This window comes from Saccopteryx leptura, chromosome 5 (assembly GCF_036850995.1).
Source record: "Saccopteryx leptura isolate mSacLep1 chromosome 5, mSacLep1_pri_phased_curated, whole genome shotgun sequence".
Lineage (NCBI taxonomy): Eukaryota > Metazoa > Chordata > Mammalia > Chiroptera > Emballonuridae > Saccopteryx > Saccopteryx leptura.
Genome location: NC_089507.1, coordinates 171876479 through 171898553, shown reverse-complemented (window position 1 = coordinate 171898553; position 22075 = coordinate 171876479). Strand labels below are relative to the sequence as shown.

General features: G+C 46.7%; 1 protein-coding gene across 1 annotated transcript; it reads left to right on the top strand.

Annotated features, from left to right (window-relative positions):
* The first annotated feature begins 362 nt into the window (after positions 1 to 362).
* Positions 363 to 11046, top strand: LOC136405804 (protein CD300H-like). Its single transcript, XM_066385329.1, has 4 exons — positions 363 to 590; positions 4500 to 4856; positions 8267 to 8321; positions 10151 to 11046. The coding sequence occupies exons 1-4, from the start codon at positions 551 to 553 to the stop codon at positions 10281 to 10283; spliced, it is 585 nt and encodes a 194-aa protein (XP_066241426.1). The 5' UTR covers positions 363 to 550; the 3' UTR covers positions 10284 to 11046.
* The last annotated feature ends 11029 nt before the right edge of the window (positions 11047 to 22075 follow it).

Here is a 22075-nt window from a genome sequence, read left to right as displayed (position 1 = left end):
ATTAGGCCTGTTGACTAGGACTTGTTGGACCTAATGGTGTATGTACGACCAATAATATTATTTCCTATGTCATATTAATAATAATATATACTGGCTTATTACTCACTGGGCCCTATAAATAGCTGGTCTTGACCAGAGAAGGCCCAGACACGCCTGTTCTGCACGGGACCGCTCACGTTGGCCACAGGAAATGAGCCACTCACTCATAAAGAGCAGGACTTGCTCAGAGACCATGGATGAACCCTGCCTGGTCGGGGCCCTGCTATGACTTAGAGGAAGGCAGCAGGCCTGCCAGCTTATTAGGGAAGAGAAACAGGAACTGCATATTCAAATTTTTAGCACTGTTTCCCACTGGCCACATGCTGTCCAGAACCCCTTGTTTCCCACATTTTCAGAGCAGGTGAGAGAACAGAACCAAGCAGAGGCCGAGGAAGGAAACAGAGGCACACAGAGAGAAGCCGAGGAGGGGGACGCGTGAGCAGACCCTCGGCGAGGAGCCTGCAGCCCCAGGCCGGCTGCGGCTGCAGAGGTCACCCAGAGGGACAGGGCCATGTGGCTGCTGTGGGCCCTGCTGCTTCTCTGGGTCCCAGGTGAGCAGGATGGGCCTGGACGTGGCAAGGCTGTTCTGGCGGGACAGGGCGAGAAGAGGGTGGTGATGGGAAGGGGAGAAACAAGAACATATGCGAAAGGGGAGGAGGTGTGCACATGAAAGTCTAGCACAACCTAATTCCTCCTGGGAGAGGATGAGGGCTAAAGGGACAATGCTTTCCACACCATGAGCATATACGGGGCCCAAAGGAAATCTAGGCATTTTCATCATGATGACCGTAACGATTAAAATTCGAATACTCCAGAGAATGGGGGCAGGGGAGCAGAGAACTTGTCCTTATCGTACTGATCACTGTATTATCTGATTCCCCATGATCTGATTCTTATTGCAATCATTATTAAAACAAGAGACTGAAACTCAGAGAGGCACAGCTGAGATTCAAACTGAAGTACTTTACTTCCAGGATTATTGATCTTTTTTTAATACGATGTCAATTTCTACTATGCCTGCCTATCTATGTGTCCCAAGATGCTGAGTCACCTCCACCATATGGCCCTATACCTCTCAGCAGGTCTGGGCTGGCCCCACAGGTTCTGCATGATGGGTCTTTGGAAGGAAGGTGAGATAGCTGGGAACTTGTGGCCAGTCCTGGTTTGAGAGTTTCCATAAATGATGGTGGAAGAGGAAAGTCAAGGTTTCTTTCTGAGGCCCTGGTGGGTAGGGAGCTTACTCTGGGGGTTGGGTGGGGTAGAAGCTTGTGCTTGCTCTGTGTCAGGGTCTGGAGGAGTGTCAGAATAGAGGAAGGCTGTGGCTGTGACTCAGAATGTCCCTCACAGTGTTTTGCCATCGAAACCAGAGAAAAAGGCTCCCAGATCTTCAAGGGTGAGACTTAAACAAATTAAAGAGTAGGCTGAGTCAGAGTTCTGTCCCGGAAGCCACAGCCTCCCCTTCAAGAAATGGAGAGAACAGCACCCCTAGAGGTAACCGAGCCTGGAAGAGCAGCAAATGCACTGAGGATTCAGAGCAGCTGCCCAGGCTCCCAAACACCCCCCCCCCCCCACTCTGCCCCAGGTTGAGCCATTTTGTTTCCTGGAGCAAGGCTCCTCCACCTCAGCACTGTTGACATCGGGGCTGTATGACTGTGTTGTGGGACCTATCCCATGCACTGTAGGATGTTTATTCAGCAGCATCCTTGGCCTCTGCTCACTAGATGCCAGTAACAAACCCCCCTCCCCCCACACACACACATTGTGACAACGAAAACTGTCTTCAAATATGTCAAATGTCCCCGGTGAGGGTGGTTCACCCCTGGTTGAGAACCACTGCTTTAAGGAATTATTGGTGGGAGGGGGGACAGCGTTCTGAGGTAGAATATAAGTGAGTGGGCCATTTGAGCTCTCTCGCCGAAAAATAAAGTGAGAAAATGCAAGATAATGAAAATGAAAAAGTAAAAGTTATGGCTTTTCTTTTTATTTTAGCATAAAATATAGCAAAAGTCTTACAATCTGTGGATGACAATATACAGGTGGTTCTTCGGTTACAACATAGTTCTGTTCTATTAAAGTGAGTAACCTAAATTTTGGTGTAAATCGAAACACACCCTAGCCCAGTGGTTCTCAAACTTTTTGAAGTCAGGGCGCATTTAAAATCCTACAAATAATTGGAGGCACACTATATACAAATTTCTGAGAAATATGTTATAATAATTAAGTCAAATATTAAAGAAAAAATATCAAGTCCAAGAGTGCTTTTATGGTAATTAAACAAAATAAATATGACAAAATTAAATTTATTCTGACATTAAAAAACATTTTTATGTTATATTTTTTAGTTATGCTTTTTAGAATTTGTAAAAAAAGAGGAGTTAAAAATTTTTAAATGACAAAAAGTTATCTTTTTATATATATAAATATATTCTTAGTAAGATTTAGTAAATTTGGCAGGTCCCAGCACAAATATGTTGTTTTTTCATTCTTGTGTTTATGAGAAACATGAGCCTGATGTGTCCTAGTGATTTCTTCAATGTTTGGGCATATATTTGAAAGGCAAACTCTCATTTCCTCGTCAATACATTGAAGAATTCCTCTTTTTATTCTTAATTGTGTTGAGTACTGAAAATCCCCACCACACATATCATCTTAACTTTACACCAAACAAAGGATAGAAGAAACTTGCCTCAAGTCTTTCCAGGGAACATGGGGGGTAGTATAAACAATCCAGCACCACAGCTTGACAGCCTTTTGCAACCTAATCAGGCAAGTGAGGTGGGGGTTGGGCAGACTGTCATCTTACAGCCAATTCCCCACACCTCTGTCTCCCAAAAATCTAAACTCCAAAAAACTCTGTTGGTTTTTTGGTCCCCAACAAGCACATATTTCTCTGGAATACCACAGGGTGGACCCGGAAATCTTCTAGGGAACGCCAGTGCGCCCTGGTGCACACTTTGAGAACCACTGCCCAAGCTTAACAGAAATGGAACATTTGTGTTTTTAATAGTCCAAAATGGCATAGGTAAGCACACTGGGGAATGCCAACTCCCTCACTCATATGCTGTGTTACTGCGTATTCTTCTGCTGCACACAACCAAACTAGTTTGCCCGTATAGTCAGTAAGTACGACGCTAATGATGTAAGCCAAAACACTCATGTCTCAATTTTTTTAAAGCTTTTATGAAGAGTGAGTGCCATAAACTTGAAACATTGTAAGTTGAGACGGTCATAACCGGAGGACCCTGTATTGATTGCCTGAATGGCTGGATGGGTGGATGGAGGGAGGAAAGAGAAAGGGAGGGAGGAAAGGATGGATGGATGTGTAGATAGATGATGAGATGGACAGATAGACAGATAGGTAGGTGATAGGTAGATAGGTTATATGCACAATTCTTTTTCAGAAGTTTGGTCTTTTGCCAAAACCATTCTTAATAGCTGTTTGCCTTGGGTTACCCCTCTTCTTGTCAGGAGCAGAGCACAACAACTGTTCCTCAGAGTAATAAGGACCCCTCAGGTGTCCAGAGCTAGTGTGACTCTCCAGGCAGGAAACAGAGATTTTAGGGGACTGGGTCCTAATAATTTGGAACTGGAGCCTCTAGAGAGATTGGAGAAGAAGGGGCAATGGCAAAGTCTTAGAGAAGGCAAAGGACCTGAAGGTGAGGTCCAGGGCATGGCAAGGTTGGTGCGGGCTGCTGAGGAGTAGGGGAAGGAAGGAACCACTGATGGGACACCAGTGTGGAGCAAGAGGACCCTAAAGATGTTAAATGATGGCAAGTGTTACTGTAGGATTCTGTCCCTACAGAGGAAAATTAAAGTATGAATGCCCTTGAATCATGGTCAAGAAGACCCCTTTCTTAAATGGCCTCTTTATACCCTGGCCAACTCTCATGTCCTGTGTGACCTACACCTATGAGCAGGAGGTCCTACCTATACAAGCAAGGATTATACACTTGGGGTCCACAGGTGAGTACTGGGGACAGAGACATAAGCAGAAGCTGAAGGTTTCCTTTTAGTTCTCCACCATGGGCTTTATTTAATTTTTCCTGGTTCTCATTCTTATTTTCTGTTTTCTAGTCCATCCATCCATCCATCCATCCATCCATCCATCCTTTTATTCAGATCATACTTGGTGGCTTCATTCAGTTCTTGGTGATGAATGGATGAGGACAGGTGTCTTCTCTCAAGACTGACACTTCTGGGGACCCAGAACCTGTCTAGTACTACCAGTCTTCTCCTCCCCTTCACACTGAGCACACACAGGCTGGGCATGGCCACTTAAGTCTCAGGATCCCACAACAGGTATCTCCTTAGATCTCTTTGTGTCTGCAAACAGCTCATCTCTTGCTGGTTCCAGACCCCTCCTTCCTCCAGCCTCAAGGTGACTTCCAGAAGACCTGACATCAAAGGCCTCTCTGGCCCAGGATCTTCAAGATAAAAACAAGACTGGTTGTGTCTTCCAGGCTCTTTGTCTCTGAGCGGCCCCCGCACAGTGAATGTCACCGTGGGTGGATCCCTGACAGTGCAATGTCAGTACAAGAAGGAATACAAGACATTAGACAAATACTGGTGCAGACAGCCATGCTTACCGCTCTTCTCTGACCCTGTGAAGACCAACAGCTCCCAGGGAAAGGTGACGAGAGGTCAAGTGTCCATTGTGGACCATCCTGGAAACCTCACCTTCACAGTGACCTTGGAGAACCTCACTGTAGCCGATGCAGGAAAATACAGGTGTGGGATCTCCACGCTACTGGAGGAACAGGGGTTTCCTGGCTTCCTCCCAGAACCCTTTTTCCAGGTTCAAGTCTTTGTTTTCCCAGGTAAGACCCCCCTTCCTTCTGGTACCAGTAATGAAGGAATCTGAGCTAATCCCTGCAGAGCATCCCAGGAAATCTCCACTCAGGAGAGAGGAATTGGGCCTAGTGTTTGTGCATTAGAGATTCGGGACCAAGTGTGTTGTGTGAATGTGAGTGTGTGGGAGATGTGTGTGAGTATGTGAGAGTGTGAGGGTGTGTGTGAGGAAAGTGTGTGTGAAAATGGGGGTCAAAGTACCAGTCTGTGTTTCAAGTGTGTGTGTGTGTGTGTGTGTGTGAGACATCCAAGTTTCCTGCCACCGCCTCAGGTCTTGACAATGTCTGTGAGCCTCAAGGTGTAGGTGGGAGGGCCCTCAGGCATCATTGGATCCATCAGGACTGAGGATTGCATGCTGCCTTCCTGTCCTCACAGGGTTTTGTGCGTGCATGGGGAAGAGGGGTCCCTTCCAAAGGGACCTTCTTCTCACTTTCCTGTGACTGAGCTCTCAGGGTTAAAACCGCTCAAGACCTCAGGGCCCAGGGCCTAACCCGGGGTTTAGGGAAAACCTGGAGATGGTCCAGGATCAGGGCTGGCCCAGATAGCTAGCCCCATCATTCTGACAGGTGATCCCTGCTCCGGAAATCCAAGGCCAGCCCCAACCCTTCCTCCGGCCTCTCTAGCATCCTCCCGTTGGGCCTTACCTCAGCCTCTAATATGTGTGCTGGCCTCGGGAAAAACCCATTTTCTGGAGACCCTGGCCACTGGGCTCAATGTCAGTGGGGTTTGCTTGTGAGCATGGGGAGGGCCCAAGAGGGAGCCTCCAACGCTGTCTGTCTGGCATCGTCACTGGCTCCCAGCCTCCCCTGCTTCTGCTCCTCCTCCTCTGACACTCCTGACCAGGCAGGAGAGAGCTCAGCCACTGGTGGGCCTAACAAGGCAAAGGGAGACGGGGAGAGTCAGATCATAATTCTGCTAACATATTTTTCTGTTCAAATTGTTTCTTTTAATAAACCTTTCCTCCCTCCCTCCTTCCCTCCCTCTGTCCCTCCCTCCCTCCCTCCCTCCCTCCTTCCCTCCCTCTGTCCCTCCCTCCCTCCCTCCTTCCCTCCCTCTGTCCCTCCCTCCCTCTCTCCCTCCATCTCTCCCTTCCTCCCTTCCTCCCTCCTTCCTCTCTCCTTTCCTCCCTCTCTCCCTCCCTCCTCCCTCTCTCCCTCCCTCCCTCCCTTCCTCCCTCTCTCCCTCCCTCCTCCCTCTCTCCCTCCCTCCCTCCCTCCCTCCCTCTCTCCCTCTCTCCCTCCCTCCCTCCCTCCCTCCTTCCCTTCCTCCCTCCTTTCCTTCCTCCCTCTGTCCCTCTGTCTCTCCCTCCCTCCCTCCCTCCCTCCCTCCCTCCTTCTCTTCCTCCCTCTGTCCCTCCCTCCCTCCATCCATCCATCCCTCCCTTCCTCCCTCCTTCCCTTCCTCCCTCTCTCCCTCCCTCTCTCCCTCCCTCCCTCCCTTCCTCCCTCCCTCCCTCCTTTCCTCCTTCTCTCCCTCCCTTCCTCCCTCCCTCCCTTCCTCCCTCCTTCCCTTCCTCCCTTTGTCCCTCTGTCCCTCCCTCCCTCCCTCCCTCCCTCCTTCCCTTCTTCCCTCTGTCCCTCCCTCCCTCCCTCCTTCCTTCCCTTCCTCCCTCTGTCCCTCTGTCCCTCCTTCCCTCCCTCTCTCCCTCCCTTCCTCCCTCCCTCTCTTCCTCCCTCCCTTCTTTCCTCCCTCCTTCCTTCCATAGCTTGCTTTTCTTTCATGAGAGCTACATCTTCCCTGATTCATGTAAGGGTGATTTTGGTTCTTTTCTCTTCTGCCTCCTGCATTGTCTCAGCTTCCTCTCATATTTTTTTCTCTTTTTGTTGGTTTCTTTCTCTCGTGTTGCATGCTTTCCTCAAAAGGTTTTGTCTATATACACTTAAGAATGCAGCCCTGAGAAACTGGTTGTGAGCTCAGTGGTGGGGTGTTTGGGGGAGCTGTATGAGGAACCTCACCTTGAAGTGACTGCCCAGAGATTCAGCTCTTTTTCACCGGGTCCCTAAGTGCCTGAGTCTGGAGGTTCTTCCTCTGAGTCAGCACTGACCCAGGGAGTCTCCTGCTTGAGGGAGGACAAGCGAGGCTGCCAATGTCTTTGGAGCTGGGTGGGCTGAGGGAGCGGGGTTCCACTTCCCAGAGTACAGATTCCACTCCTTCGAGGCTGGTAGCATTTCCCATCAGCCGTGTGAGGTGCCTCTGCTTTCAAACTACCCTGTATTAACCTCTAGAGCAGTGGTAGTCAGCCTGGTCCCTACCGCCCACTAGTGGGCGTTCCAGCTTTCAGGGTGGGCGGTAGCGGAGCAACCAAAGTATAAATAAAAAGATAGATTTAACTATAGTAAGTTGTTTTTATAAAGATTTATTCTGCCAAACTTAGCGAAAACCTGACAGAAAGTACTTGGTAAGTAATTATTATTATATGCTTTAACTTGCTGTAACTCTGCTTTATAAATCTTATAAAGTAAAGTTACTTCCCTACTTTATAAATCACCATTACTGTGGAACCAGTGGGCAGTTAGAAAATTTTACTACTAACAGAGATACAACAGTGGGTGGTAGGTATAAAAAGGTTGACTACCCCTGCTCTATAGTCTTCTTCCAGGAGTGGAGGTCATATGTGGATGCACTGGCTGGGTTGGGGGGTGGAACTGAAGTCTAACTCTTTTTTTTTTAAGTGAGAGGCGAGGAGGTAGGGAGGCAGAGAGACAGACTCCCGCATGTACCTCGAAGGGGAACCATCTGGCAACCCCCATATGGGGCGACACTCTGCCCATCTGGGGCCGCTGCTCTATTACTTGGCAACCAAGCTATTTCAGCACCTGAGGCAAGGCCATGGAGCCATCCTCAGTACCCAAGGCCAACTTGCTTGAACCATTCAAGCCATGGCTGCAGGAGGGGAAGGGAGAGAGAGAGAGAAGGAGAAAACAGAAGGGTGGAGAAGCAGATGGTCGCTTCTCCTGTGTGCCTTGACCAGGAATCATACACAGGACTTCCACATGCCGAGTCAACACTCTACCGCTGAGCCAACTGGCCAGGGCAAGGTCTAACTCTTGATCTGATCTTCACACACTCCTGTTTTCAGTGAGATGAGAAACACCTACATGCTCAATGGCAGAAGGCAATGTGTCTTTTGTCCTGGTTTATGAAGTGTCCAGGTGGCTGCAGAGCAAGTCAGGATGGGGATAGGTAGGGATACTCCTCTACTCCGGCCAGGCCTGGATCTGACTACAGGGACAGGATGGTCTCAGCACATCTCTCCAGCCCTTTCTCTGAGTTCCCTTCACTTTGTGAACTTAGGACCATTGAGGTGATAGGTACCTAGGTGGGGAGAGTCGTGGATGGGGCACTGGGACCTAGTCCTCACCCTTAACCTCCATCACAGACTCCAGCAGCAAGATCTCTGTAAGAGCACCTGGACCTCCCAGCCAAGACCCAGGGTAAGTTGCCTGTGATCCAGCATCTTCTGCCATCTGCATGGCTTCTTCCCTTGTGTAGGACTTCCTGGAAGTGGCTTTCCTCAATGAGTCATTGACTCAACAAATATTCACTTCTTATGTGTCAGGAACTGATCCAAATGTTAGGGATATGATGGTGAAAAAACAGGCAAGGCTGTGCTCTCAATGAAGTTTCTTTCAAACGGGTAGATATAGACAAGGGCCAAATGGAAAAGTAGATAGATACATAGCTAGATAGATACATAGTTATACGTGTAGATAGATGATAGATAGATAGATAGATAGATAGATAGATAGATAGATAGATAGATAGATAGATAATAGAGGAAATGTCAATTAATGATAATCACCCTGGAGAAAAATTAAGCAGGTAGGTATCAAAGCACAGAGTGATAGGGTATGTGTGAGAAGGCGGTAGGCATCATGAAGGTTATTGAGATGCTCAATGAAAACAAGTAACAAGGAGACTGTCTTAGTCTGGGTTTCCTCAAAATCGGAGCCTGAGACAAGAATTTCAGTGTAATTAGTTTGCAGAGAGGTGATCTCAGAAAGTCTAGTGACGGGGAGGGAAGTAGGGAAGGCTGATGAAGTGTTCGTTAATGAAAAGACATCCTTGTAGCACCTGGGCTTGATCCCAGGTGCTGGGCACCCTCGGAGAGGCTGCATTCCCCAGACTGTCCCACTGAGCAGAAAGCCGGGTGGTGACACACACACACCTGTCCTCATGGAGGGCAAGATGGCAGGTTTGCTATTTTTATAGAGTGGTGAGCAAAGGCCTCTTAAATAGTGACATTTGAGCAGAGACATGAGGGAGGTGGGAGAGTCAACCAAGCAATAATCTGGAGTAGGAATGTTCCTGGCAGATGGTCACTCCTGGGGCCAGAATTCTGTAGCACTTCTGGCCTGCTCTGCTCAGCAAAGCAAACCACACATGCAACAAGGGGCAGGAGCTTGAGGTGAGAAACCATTGGCCAGTCTCAGACTGTCCACAGCTGCCAGAAACTCAAGTGGACAAAGAGGACACAGAGCAGGACACCAACAAGGTTCACTATACGTACGTACGTGTGAGGGGCTGGAATGGGGCGGTGCATGGGACCTGGGGGGAGGGGACGGGCTGAAAACTGGGCTTGGAGAGGTTGCTCCTTGGGGTAGAGGTTGTTGGGTGGTTTAGGCAGAATATCTGCTCCCATGGTTATATTTAAGGATGAATCAAGACTCTGAGTGTGGAGGGGTTATAAGGGAATGTTCATCCTTAAAGTTGGTCCCAGCAAGAGCTGGGTTCCTGCGAGCGCTGATGGGAGCCCGGGCCTGAGAGGGTCCTGCATCTGACTCCCCGTCCTCATGCATCTGCTGTGTTTGTTCTGACACTCGAAGTCCATTCTTTTTTTTTTTTAACATGATTTTTAATTTATTTATTCATTTTTAGAAAGGAGAGGGAGAGACAGAGAGAGAGAGAGAGGAGAGACAGAGAGAGAGAAGGGGGGGGGGAGGAGCTGGAAGCATCAACTCCCATATGTGCCTTGACCAGGCAAGCCCAGGGTTTCGAACAAGTGACCTCAGCATTTCCAGGTCGACACTTTATCCACTGCGCCACCACAGGTCAGGCCGAAATCCATTCTTGAACTAAATAAAGGACAGGAGTCTGTGGTCTTCAGTATGGGGTTGTCTGGCCCTGTTACCAACCAGTTTCAACACTGACTTTGAGTTTTGGGGCCATAGGACCTGATCTGAAAAGAAAGTGTGGGAAAGGCAGAACCTGGGCCTCTGGTTGAGGAGGAAACTCATTGTCAGTCACCATGTCCCTCTCACAGGTCCCTGCTCAGCAGCGTCCACTTCCTGCTCTTCATATTCCTGAAGGTACCCCTGTTTCTGAGCATGCTCATTGCTGTCCTCTGGGTGAACAGGCCTCAGCAGGCAATTTGTGGGGAAACACAGCCTGACTAAGACAACCTGCACGTCCTGGCCCATCAATGTCCTGACCAGAGACATGCCCGAGAAGAAGGAACCTCTGACCCTGAACCTCACATCCCTTTGCAACTTATTGCCAGAGACTTGATAAACAAACTTTAAAAAATATTTTAATGAAATCTATCACCTACACAAAAGTGTGCATATAATGTTTGAGAACAGTTCAAAGACTAAAAATAAGCATCTGTGTACCCACCACTTAGCCTACGAAATCAACCATCAGTAAGATATTTAAAGCCTCCACATTCTTCTTTCTGAACTCACCCTCCTTCTCCGACTCCCAGTCAACAAAATTTTTTGTGTGTGCCAGTCATGTCTTTTTCTTCTGAGCTCTGATAGGCTCATTGTTGTTTCTGAATCTTGCACAACAGAAATCCTACTGCTTCTAGCTCACCCACCCATGACAAATTGAATTTTCCCTCTGCTGCTGACCAGCATGACATGTCCAAGTCCTGAGTGAGAATGGTGTGGAATTGAAGAAATAAACTCAAGAGAGAAAAAGTAGGCGATCAGGAGGTCTCTGCAGGCTGATGGCATGCAAGAGCAAAGCGAAACCCCTGGTTTGCTTTATTATCTAGTGTAGAGCTCTGTGCAAAATAAGGAAGTCTCTGATACAGTCACATATCTGAGGCATAAACAGGAATCTTCCCAAGGTATAAACAGGAATTCTCTTAAGGCATAAACAGAAATCCCCCACCATGCATAACTGAAATCAACCAACAGCAGAATAAACAAAGAGTGAGAGGAAAAGCATGTAAATTGCCTCTAGCAACTTTATCAAGCAGGTGAGGTGGGAGGGTGGGCAGCCATGACTGTCAGCTTACTGCCAGTCCCCACACCTCTGTCCCCCACAAATCTAAACTGCAAGGACTCTGTCAGCTTGGAATCTCCCACATCCCTTCTCATTAGTGGATTATAGAGAACTCCTTCCCAGGCCATAGGTGTGAGAGCTACGGGGCAGCACAGGACATCTAGGGACTATGTGACTGAGCTTCCTGCCACTGGCTGGGTAATGTCATTTATAGACCTTCGTTGTAAAGGGGCCCGGCACTTTGCCCTGAGGTCAGCACAGCAGTGAGCCAGAAGTGCCGTGCTGACTGTGAGTGGTTCTCTGTTGCACCTGGTTGCTGTGTTCCTGCTCCAGAATCCCAGGGCTCTGCAGTACATGTCTCCCATTGGGGCCTGCCAGAGATGCCACATGGCATACTTGTCTTCCTCAGAGACTCCTAGCACTGTGGAAACGACCAGGTCAGGTGGCTCAAATGACAATGGCCACTCCTGGAGAGACTTTTCTTGCTCTGGGCCACACTCAAACTTGAAAACTTTTTGATCACCCAGTGAGTCACAGCCGTATTCCCAAGTGTGGCATGTGCCAGACCTTAAATTCAAAGAGGGCCACCGAGCAGTATGCTTTTTCTTAGAAGTTTGAAACACAAGACAAAAGAACTCATTCCAGACTATGGACTCCTAAAGATTGAATCAGAGGCCAACCCTTGAAACTGTAGAGTTTCTCTTTCTTCTGCTGGAGATGTATCTTATCAGGGCACCTAGAGAACTTGCCTCTTCCTGCACTTCCAACCAGCGATAAAGTGAACCAGCCTGATGTCTCTGTAGTGTCAAACAAAGTCCCCTCCCACTGCATTGTGACAGAATGTGCCCTGTTATCTTCCCAGGTAAACTTGGGTAAACTGCTCCTGACTTTCCTTCTTCATAGGGATGAGAAAGAGTGAATTCACCATGTCAACAGCAGCATACCAAGCACCAGATGCCGTTCTCATAAAGATAGTGCATCAAGAAAACAATTGCAATTAGGCTATCAATTGGTCGAGTTTAAGTTGATCCACTGTTACATGACAGGACCCATCTGAGTTTATTAGGAATCAGATTAGTGAATTAAGTAAATGTAAGGCCAGTGGCCACCGCCATGCCATGCAGATTCACACTGGATTCAGGCAGATGGTAAAAGAACTATGGAGCCAGAAATTGGTGGACCATTCCATTTATAAGAGTCTTGTAACTGCGGATGAGCAAACAGGCAGAAAAAACTGCTTCCCTTTTTCTCAGGGATCCCAAGCCTCGACTTCATCTCCGGTTCCATACCCCAGACTCATTTTCTAGACTCACTCTCTGGACTGTGGGCCAGGACCCAACAGTAAATGTTTTAAAATGTACCCAGAATTTGGTCCTGGCCGGCTGACTCAGCAGTAGAGTGTTGGACCAGCATTTGTAAGTCCCAGTTCTATTCCCAGCCAGGGCACACAGAAGCGCCCATCTGCTTCTCCACTCTTCCCCTCTCCTTTCTCTCCATCTCTCTCTTCCCCTTCCGCAGCCAAGGCTCCATTGGAGCAAGGTTGCCCCCCCCCGGGCGCTAAGGATGGCTCCATGGCCTCTGCCTCAGGCGCTAGAGTGGCTCTGGTTGCCACGAAGCAATGCCCAGATGGGCAGAGCATCACCCCCTGGTGGGCTTTCTGGGTGGATCCTGGACAGGTGCATGTGGGAGTTTGTCCCACTGCTTCCCTGCTTCTCACTTCAGAAAAATACAAAAAAGAAAAACAAAATGTAACCAGGATTTGTTTTAAAAGGGTGTAGTGAGACACACAGCCCTAGAAATGACAGTTATGAAAAAGGTTATACTCATCAATCCCACCACATAAAGCCACAGGAGGAAACCAGGGCCTGGCAGGAGGCATACTTTCTCCTGTGGGGTTTTTGCAGGGGTGGCAGGGAGGAATGAGTGCAGCAAGGTAAGCCAAGCAGGTTTCTGGTGGAATAGTCTGAATAATTTTGGCAGCCTCTGGGCTATAGGAGTGGCCCCTAGTCATTAGATAGGGGAGCAATTTGTCCCAGGCTGCAGGAGCAGGATAAAAGTAGCTAAATGGAAGGATTTGGGGTTGGTTGCTTTGCATATCAAAAGAGGGCTTGGCCCTGGCAGGTTGGCTCAGCGGTAGAGCGTCGGCCTGGCGTGCGGGGGACCCGGGTTCGGTTCCCGGCCAGGGCACATAGGAGAAGCGCCCAATTGCTTCTCCACCCCCACCCCCTCCTTCCTCTCTGTCTCTCTCTTCCCCTCCCGCAGCCAAGGCTCCATTGGAGCGGAGATGGCCCGGGCGCTGGGGATGGCTCCTTGGCCTCTGCCCCAGGTGCTAGAGTGGCTCTGGTCGCGGCAGAGCGACGCCCTGGTGGGCGTGCCAGGTGGATCCCGTTCGTGCGCATGCGGGAGTCTATCTGACTGTCTCTCCCTGTTTCCAGCTTCAGAAAAATTCAAAAAAAAAAAAAAAAAAAAAAAGAGGGCTTGCAGCCAAGTCTTTTACTATCTTGAGGAATTAGTTAACCTGGGAGGGGCAGTTTCTCCCTCAATTCACAAGGCCTCAAGATGGTGAAGTTCCATAAAATTAAGGTGACCAACTCTTTTACAAGGACAAAAATAAGTTGAAGAAAATGATACTGTAAATAAAAGAAATATTTTATTAATTGCAACAATAATATACTATAATGTGATAAATGCATAATAAGAACATTTGTAATATTTTATATTGTAATTATGCTTACATGCTTATTAATTTTTAATAATAATTGAAATAAAAACGTACTCAGATAATATTATTTAAATGAGTACTTTTTCATTGAATGAATACTTTTTGTCAATGTATCATCTTGTAACAATATATTGGAAATATCTGAACAAGAAATATCCTTCATATTGAATTTTACAGCAAGTGCTGCAGCTAGAGTATCAACATTCAATCTCGATTTTTCACTTGTCCAAAAATCATTAGCAATTGAAAAAACTCTTTCAACTGCTGCATTAGTTCCAGGGCAGCACAATGTAAATTGAACAAGAATAAATAATTTTTCACATGGAATACGTTTATTTTTGAAATGGTTGAATATTTCCACCCACCTTTTATCAATTTTAACGTGTTCATTTTCCCATTGTATTAATTTTTCAGAATTTAAATATACATTCAGTCTTCTAATTTCTTCAAAAAGACAATGGTCGTCTATTTTGATGTGTCATTTCTTTAGATAAATACTCAAGACAAGATTCAATAGACTTACAATGAAGTCAAAAACACCATTGAAAACTGTTATTTCCGGCCCTGGCCGGTTGGCTCAGTGGTAGAGCGTTGGCCTGGCATGCGGAAGTCCCGGGTTCGATTCCCGGCCAGGGCACACAGGAGAGGCGCCCATCTGCTTCTCCACCCCTCCCCCTCTCCTTCTTCTCTGTCTCTCTCTTCCCCTCCCGCAGCCGAGGCTCCATTGGAGCAAAGATGGCCCGGGCGCTGGGGATGGCTCCTTGGCCTCTGCCCCAGGCACTAGAGTGGCTCTGGTCTCGACAGAGCAAAGTCCCAGATGGGCAGAGCATCGCCCCCTGGTGGGCGTGCCGGGTGGATCCCGGTCGGGCGCATGCGGGAGTCTGTCTGACTGCCTCCCCGTTACAGCTTCAGAAAAATACAAAAAAAAAAAAAAAAGAAAACTGTTATTTCCCATGATGTTTATTTCAGACCATTCTTTGATATATTGAAAACATGTCTGGTAAAAATTCTGCACTTCTTTGATAAACTTTTCTGTTATGCCCAGATTTGATTCCTCTAAGTCTGACAATTTTCTTTTTATAATTAAAGGAGGAAATTTTTCTTCAAAACGAGATTTATATTGAAGAATAAAGTTATTCAAAATAAAACTAACTTCCGTAGCTGAAATTGTTCTAAAGTACCTGTTGTAAGGTCAGTGGATAATGGGGGATGGTCACTTGGGGAACTCAGACCCGCGAACTTTGGCTAGGACCGCCCACAACCAAGCGCGCCAAAGGAGGCTTCACAGGAACCGTTTGGAAAAAAGCAACCGTCTACCAGCCAGTGGGATTTCACCACGTCATGTTAGCTCAACTTCCCTAGAGGGACCACTTTAAATATCTCCCACATGGTTTAATCTGTGCAACTTCCCTGGCCTCCATCTTACCTCGGGGCCAGGGAACCTTGCCGGGCAGGATGCGCGCTCTGTACTCAATAAAACCTTTTGTTATTCCACATTTTGCGGCTCCGAGCTCCGTTCCTTCCTTCTCGACGGGGAAAAATACCTTACATTTTGGTGCTGAAAACCCGGGAGGAGTAGAAGTCTGCAAGGACCGCTCCTCTTCCTCATCCCCTCTGAGAAAGAACCAGGATCTCCGACCTTCTACCCACTTCAGCGCACGGTGCGGTAAGTCCCCTGCCTCTGCCTTCCTCTCAGTTCTTTCCTCCGAGACTCCCTGTCCGAAACCGTAGCTACATCAGGGAACTCTTTTCCGTCCGTCCAAATGTGTGTGCTTCGGAGACGTCTGGAGCACATCCACTTTACCTTTTACGTCTGTGGCCAGACCTTGAGATTTAGGATGCTAACACTCAAATCTGACCACTCCGAGGACTGAGGGCGGCTGTGGGGGCACAGGAATCTCCCTCCCTAAAGAAGAAACTGTTCTTCTTCTCTGCTGTGGCCAGGCCACAGAACCCACTGAATTAGCCTCCTGAAGGGACTTTCGGTTTTAACACCCTCACCAATTTAATTATTGCCAAAAAAGCTGGAAACTGATTGGAGATCTTACATTTACGGCTTCTAATAATTTGCGCACCTGTCCTTAATCTCTGTGTTGCCTGTTTGACCATGCAGGCCTTTTTCTGGCCAGAGAAACCTCACCTAAAACCCCCACTCCTGATCTTTCCTTCTCTGTGGACTCCAAACTCTCTCTCCCTCCTGTCTGACCCCCGGGGACGCCCCTCTCTCAGGACTTTTCTCTGGTTCCTCTGCGGACCTCTTTTGTACTCGGGTCTCTTCCCTCTGAGAGCCCCCTCCCCTCCCTTTGCAAAAACCTGTTTCTTATCCACCACTACCATCTCTCTTTCTCCTCCCCTGCTGGCCAGGGGTCCCTCCCTTCTCCACTGTGTTCTTAAGTCCCTCCTCCATCAGGCCTTTCTTGGCCTGGCATTGGCTCTTACACTGGTTTTCAGGACGTCCAACCCCAATTTCCTTGCAGGAAGTTCTGGCCCTGTCCTGCCTTTGGCTCCAGCGTTTCCTGCAGGATCTGGGTGCCAGGCTCTGCAGGAGCCCTCCTCCTCTTATACTCAACCCCCCCAAACCCCTATCCAGAACCTGTGAACACGACATTTAAAGTTTTTAATGGTCCCAACTAGTAGAAACAGGCCAAGGCTGTTTGCCTGGCCCGCATGCAGCAGAAGCTAACACTCTAAACCCCAACTCTTGTGGCAACCCTGAGACCAGCAGAGCCACCAGCAGTTTGCTTTAAGTGTGGCAAGCAGGACCACTGGTCCCGGCAGAGCCCCTGCCGGCGGCTGCCCACTGAGCCCTGCCCTGACTGCAAGGAGCCCAGTCACTGGTGGAGTGATTGCCCCTTTGGGCAACAGGTTTTTCCTCGGCACTTCTACATTGAGGACAAGCCGCCCGAATGGGAAGTCCAATCCAGCCAGGTGGGCGCATCGCTCAAACTCCTAGGACACGGCCTGGACTCGGAGAACCCAGGGTATGCTGCAACTAGTGGGTAAGTCAGTCCACCTCATTTCTTGTGGACACGGGGGCTGCCTTCTCTGTTTTGCCATCACACTCTGGACCTCTAATTCCCTCACAGGTCTCGGTTATGGGAATGGATGGGATCCTCTTCCTTTCCCCTTTTTACGCCACTCCTGACATGCAGTTTTGCCTCAAGCTTGCCTCCTTACAGGACCACATCCGCGAAGTTTCTCAACTCACGGCCACACAGATGTTCCTCCTAACACCCCTCAAAGCCACCACCTTCCGATCTCCCCCTCCCCACGATGCCCCTATTTAGCAGGAAGTAGCCAGACGAATAAACGGTGCCCCTTTTCTATTTAACACAAAAGGTCAGAATGTAAGGTCAGTGGATAATGGGGGATAGTCACTTGGGGAACTCAGACCCGCGAACTATGGCTAGGATCGCCCACAACCAAGCGCGCCAAAGGAGGCTTCACAGGAACTGTTTGGAAAAAAGCGACCGTCTACCAGCCAGTGGGATTTCACCACGTCATGTTAGCTCAACTTCCCTAGAGGGACCCCTTTAAATATCTCCCACTCGGTTTAATCCGGGTGACTTCCCTGGCTTCCATCTTACCTCGGGGCCAGGGAACCTTGCCGGGCAGGATGTGCACTCTGTACTCAATAAAACCTTTTGTTATTCCACACTTTGCGGCTCTGAGCCCTCTTCCTTCCTTTTCGGCAGGGAAAAATACCTTACACCCATACCTCACTTCCACGGGTTTTTGTAGAGACACCAAGTCCAGATGAATTTTGAAGAGTTTAATAAAGGAGGAGATTTATTAAATATGCCAGCTGCATATGGCTGACACGGGGCATTTGCAGACCCAAATCGTGTGCGCCAAATACATTCCAGGGGCTGGTTATATACCCTTGATCACACAGGCTGGATGGGAAGCATGACATCATGACAAAATTGTTAACAAGCCCACAACATTTGTTTAGGGGATACACAAACATTAAGACTTTCAAGGTAACACAATCAAAGATGTTGACAATCATTCAGGGTTCATCTTTCCTCCTTTGCCTAGAGGTATGTTACTTTCCAGATTCCAGGAAGGGAGGTATATAAATTCTGTTTCTTATTGAAAGAGGAAAGAAGTTCCTCAGATAACCTTTAAAACTAAATGACCCATTGTTCTTGCAAGCCAGAAACTTCTACGTTTTTCTCCCTCCCCTCCGCAAATGAAGGACAGGACAGGAAAGTCTGACATTTCCTCCTAGAATATCGATATTAATTTTTCAGCTTTTTAGTACCTTACTACAAAATGTGTTCACCTTCTATTCAATCTTTTGAATTGTTTTGTGAAAAATAGATGCTTGATTATGTACAAAATACATTAGTATCTCAGATATTTTATTATTGAAAAATGATTCCAGGATTTTAGAACATTTGTCTAAACTTAAAAAATATGAACGGAGAGGCTCAAATAATTGTAGAACATGCTGTATAGCAGGTGTTAGAGCAAGCCATCTAACTTTTGAATATCCGAAAAGCTTTTTGTATTTAACATTTGCTTCTTCACAAAATTGTTTTAACGTAGCAATATGAACAGTAAAACAACTAAAATGCAAATAAATTGTAGTTATTATTACTTCTACACCAATTGGCATGGCACATGACGTTATGTTGATTGCATTTGACAAAATATGTGCATTACAACCTATTCCTAATTTTACATACACATTTTCACCCCTTTGCATCTTTGCCCACCAAAATTTGTATTTGTATTATCAGCTGTTAGTGCAACAACTTTAGATTTCAAATTGTTTTCATTTATTATTCTGATCAGGGGTCAGGAAGCTTTTTGGCCGAGAGAGCCATGAGCGCCACATATTTTAAAATGTAATTCCATGAGAGCCATACAACGACCCATGTCCACGTTACGCATTATCCAATAAAAATTTGGTGTTGTCCCGGAGGACAGCTGTGATTGGCTGCAGCCACCTGCCACCATGAACATGAGCAGTAGGAAATGAATGGATTGTAATACATGAGAATGTCTTATATTTTTAACGTTATTATTATTTTTTATTAAAGATTTGTCTGCGAGCCAGATGCAGCCATCAAAAGAGCCACATCTGGCTCGTGAGCCATAGGTTCCCAACTCCTGGTATAGATTGTTTGACAAAATTTCATAAGTTTCGCCCTCAATGGATTCTAAATTTAAAATTTTTACTTGAATGCCCTTGGTAATATTAAAATATCTTACTATTACTGGATACAATTTAATTTCACTATGATTTGATGCATCAGATAAAATCGTTAGAAATACTGCAGTTTCCAAGTCCTCTGTAAGTATTTTGTCACAGTAATATTTAAATACTGATTTCAAAATAGCCTCACATTTTGTCCTGGTACATGAAAATTTTGCATTGTGAAACTTTTTCAATAATTTAGTTGTACAACCCAGACTACAAAAACTTTGTGAATTATGGTATGAAAAGCAAATGTTCCCTCCATTGCAGCAAACTGTTTTTCATCTTCAGAATAATTTGAAGTTTTAAAAAATGTGTTACTTTACAACTGGAAGCTGATGCATCTAATGATTGCTTCTGTTTGTTGGTGGTCAAGTGTTTCGTTATCGCTGCTCTGCCTCCAACTGCAATACAAAATTCTCTGCCGCAAATATTGCAGAAAACAATGGTATCTTTCTTTGATATGAGGAATGGAAATTCCTTTTTCAACTTATCATTGAAATGGCATTTTCTCTTTTTTGATTTTTCCATCCCTTAAATGAAATTAAAAATTAAAAATAAAATATAAAGCTACACGAATGATGCAAGCACATTAGGAACTGAAAACGTTACATTATATTAGATGAATTTTCTGAAAGCTAAATTAACAAAACTAAATATCAAACAAAACCACTAATTTAGAGTGATATTTGGGTGTATTTATAATTTAAAAATGTCTGTTTTATGCAACTATTCAATCAAAATGCATTATTAATAGATATGGTTTGAGCTTAGATTTCTACTTTAAAACTCAAATTTTGGGAAAATAATTGTAAATAAAATTATACGTATTTGGAAATTTTAAAATAGATAATGAATTAAGAAAATGTGAATTGTGTTTACCATGTCTATGATTGAATATTCACTGAGAAAGAAATAATCGTGAGTCTACAATGTCGTATGTGCCGTGTCGTGTTTCAGTACCAAGTACACAAAGCCATTTGCGCTCTCGGTATATCGCGCGCTCTCTCAAGGTCTCCTGTGTGTGCAGAGCGCATGCATCTCATAACCGCGTCTCGCCACACTGTACTGATCCTTGATGAATCATCATGTCAAATACAAATACGTCACATCACACGCAATGGATCAACTCTGCATGGATAGAATACGGACATTTACAGATAGTCTTCCAATATCAAAAAGGAGGAGATGTAGGAGGACACTTTTTGAGGGAGGATGGAACTTACAAAAGGACTGTCCTCTCTAAAGGAGGACAATTGGTCACCTTAAAAAATACAAAAATTTTAAAAACAACACATTTATTGGATAGTAATAGTAACAATTAGTAGTAACTTGTAGTAATAATTAATAGACATTAATTAGTAGAGATACGAGGGAGCTCACCACTCCTGCATCCTTAGATCTTGGAGTAGGGCATTGGTCCCACCCTTGCACTCAGAATATGTCATTGCTCATAACTCCCTGTCTTGATGAGGAGAGCATGGCTTCAGGGCTTTTCTACCATTATAGCTTTTACTCCATAGGTTTTTGAGTAAATGTGAGGGTTCTATCAGCTCTTAAGAATATCTATTCTGATTATGCAACTGTGGATCTGGGATGTGGCCACAGGTAAATCCACAGAGATGGAAGCTTGGGTAGAGATGCAATATACTTTTTTTTTTTTTTCTGAAATGAGAAGTGGGGGAGAGGCAGACAGACAGACTCCGACATGCGCCTGACCAGGATCCATTCAGCATGCCCACCAGGGGGCGATGCTCGGCCCTTCTGGGATGTTGCTCTGCTGCAATCGGAGCCATTCTAGTGCCTGGGGCAGAGGCCATGGAGCCATCCTCAGTGCCCAGGTCAACTTTGCTCCAATGGAGCCTTGGCTGCAGGAGGGGAAGAGAGAGACAGAGAGAAAGGAGAGGGGGAGGGGTGGAGAAGCAGATGGGTGCTTCTCCTGTGTGCCCTGGCCGGGAATTGAACCCAGGACTTCCACATGTCAGGCTGATGTTCTATGCAATTTACTTTTTGTTAGGTTAAAGCTGCGGGTGGCTGGTCCACTGGGGAAAAGGAAAGCCTCCTTTCAGCTTCTCTTGGCAACTGGCAGGTCGGTATAAACCCCTGACTAGGTCTGACTTGGAAGGAACTCCAGGTCTGGACTGTCTTATCCTGTATGAGATAGCTGACAGGCTAGAGCCTTCCTGCATCTATGGGTGGAGGAGAGCCTAACTATCACCGGGGAGAGCCGAACTGAAAACACAAGGCTGGTGTGTTCCAAAAGGATTGTTTATTTAAAACGCGTGGGTGCAAGTGTGCTGAGATGGACCCAAATGCCATGTCGGCCCCAGGGAGGGTTGGAGTAGGGTATTTATAGGTTAGTCAGGGGTCTTGGAAAAAGTGGCTGTATAGGTACAAAGTAGTATATATTTTTTGTACGTGGATTGAAGAGGCGCCACAGTTTCTCCAAATGGTTTATCTCCAGGATCAACTGTCTAAAGGAGGCCTGTACTAGTTCACAAGGTCCCAGGCCAGCCTGCCAGGCCGAGGCTTCAAGCAGGCCAGTCCCCCCTCCCTCCTCCCACTGGTTTGCAGTGCCCTTGGAATGGGTTGGGGGGTGGGGGTGGGGTGGGGGGAGCTGATCCCTAAAAGACTGCCATGAGAGGATAGTGCCTCTGGACTGTAACTAGGCTTTTACAAACACTTACTGTGATTTAAAACTCCTCTAATTGTTAGGTCCCTTCCCGATGTAGGCTTCCCCTGACTTGCAAAGATAAACATTTTGTTACATTTCAAAATGAAAGCCAGGAAGCCATTGAGGAGAGAATAGCAAGCCAATTAACTACAACCTCACAGTGGGGGAGGAAAATGTGCTGTTTTGAGCCTGGGTAAGAAATTGGGTGAGGGGCAGTTTAGTTTTAAAGGGGAATCTGGTTTAAAAGCCACTCTGAACCCAAACCTTTACAGTTTGGACCTTCTCCCATGTCCAAGGCACATGTCAGTCAGAACTGTTGCTGGTGAGGGAGCACTGGCCCAGTCCCTTACCA

What these genes read in the sequence shown, in the direction of transcription:
- LOC136405804 (XM_066385329.1), top strand. Translation starts at nt 551, where the DNA reads ATGTGGCTGCTGTGGGCCCTGCTGCTTCTCTGGGTCCCAG. An exon ending in GCTGCTTCTCTGGGTCCCAG is followed by an intron (nt 591 to 4,499) that starts GTGAGCAGGATG and finishes TGTGTCTTCCAG; the next exon opens with GCTCTTTGTCTCTGAGCGGC. An exon ending in TCAAGTCTTTGTTTTCCCAG is followed by an intron (nt 4,857 to 8,266) that starts GTAAGACCCCCC and finishes CCTCCATCACAG; the next exon opens with ACTCCAGCAGCAAGATCTCT.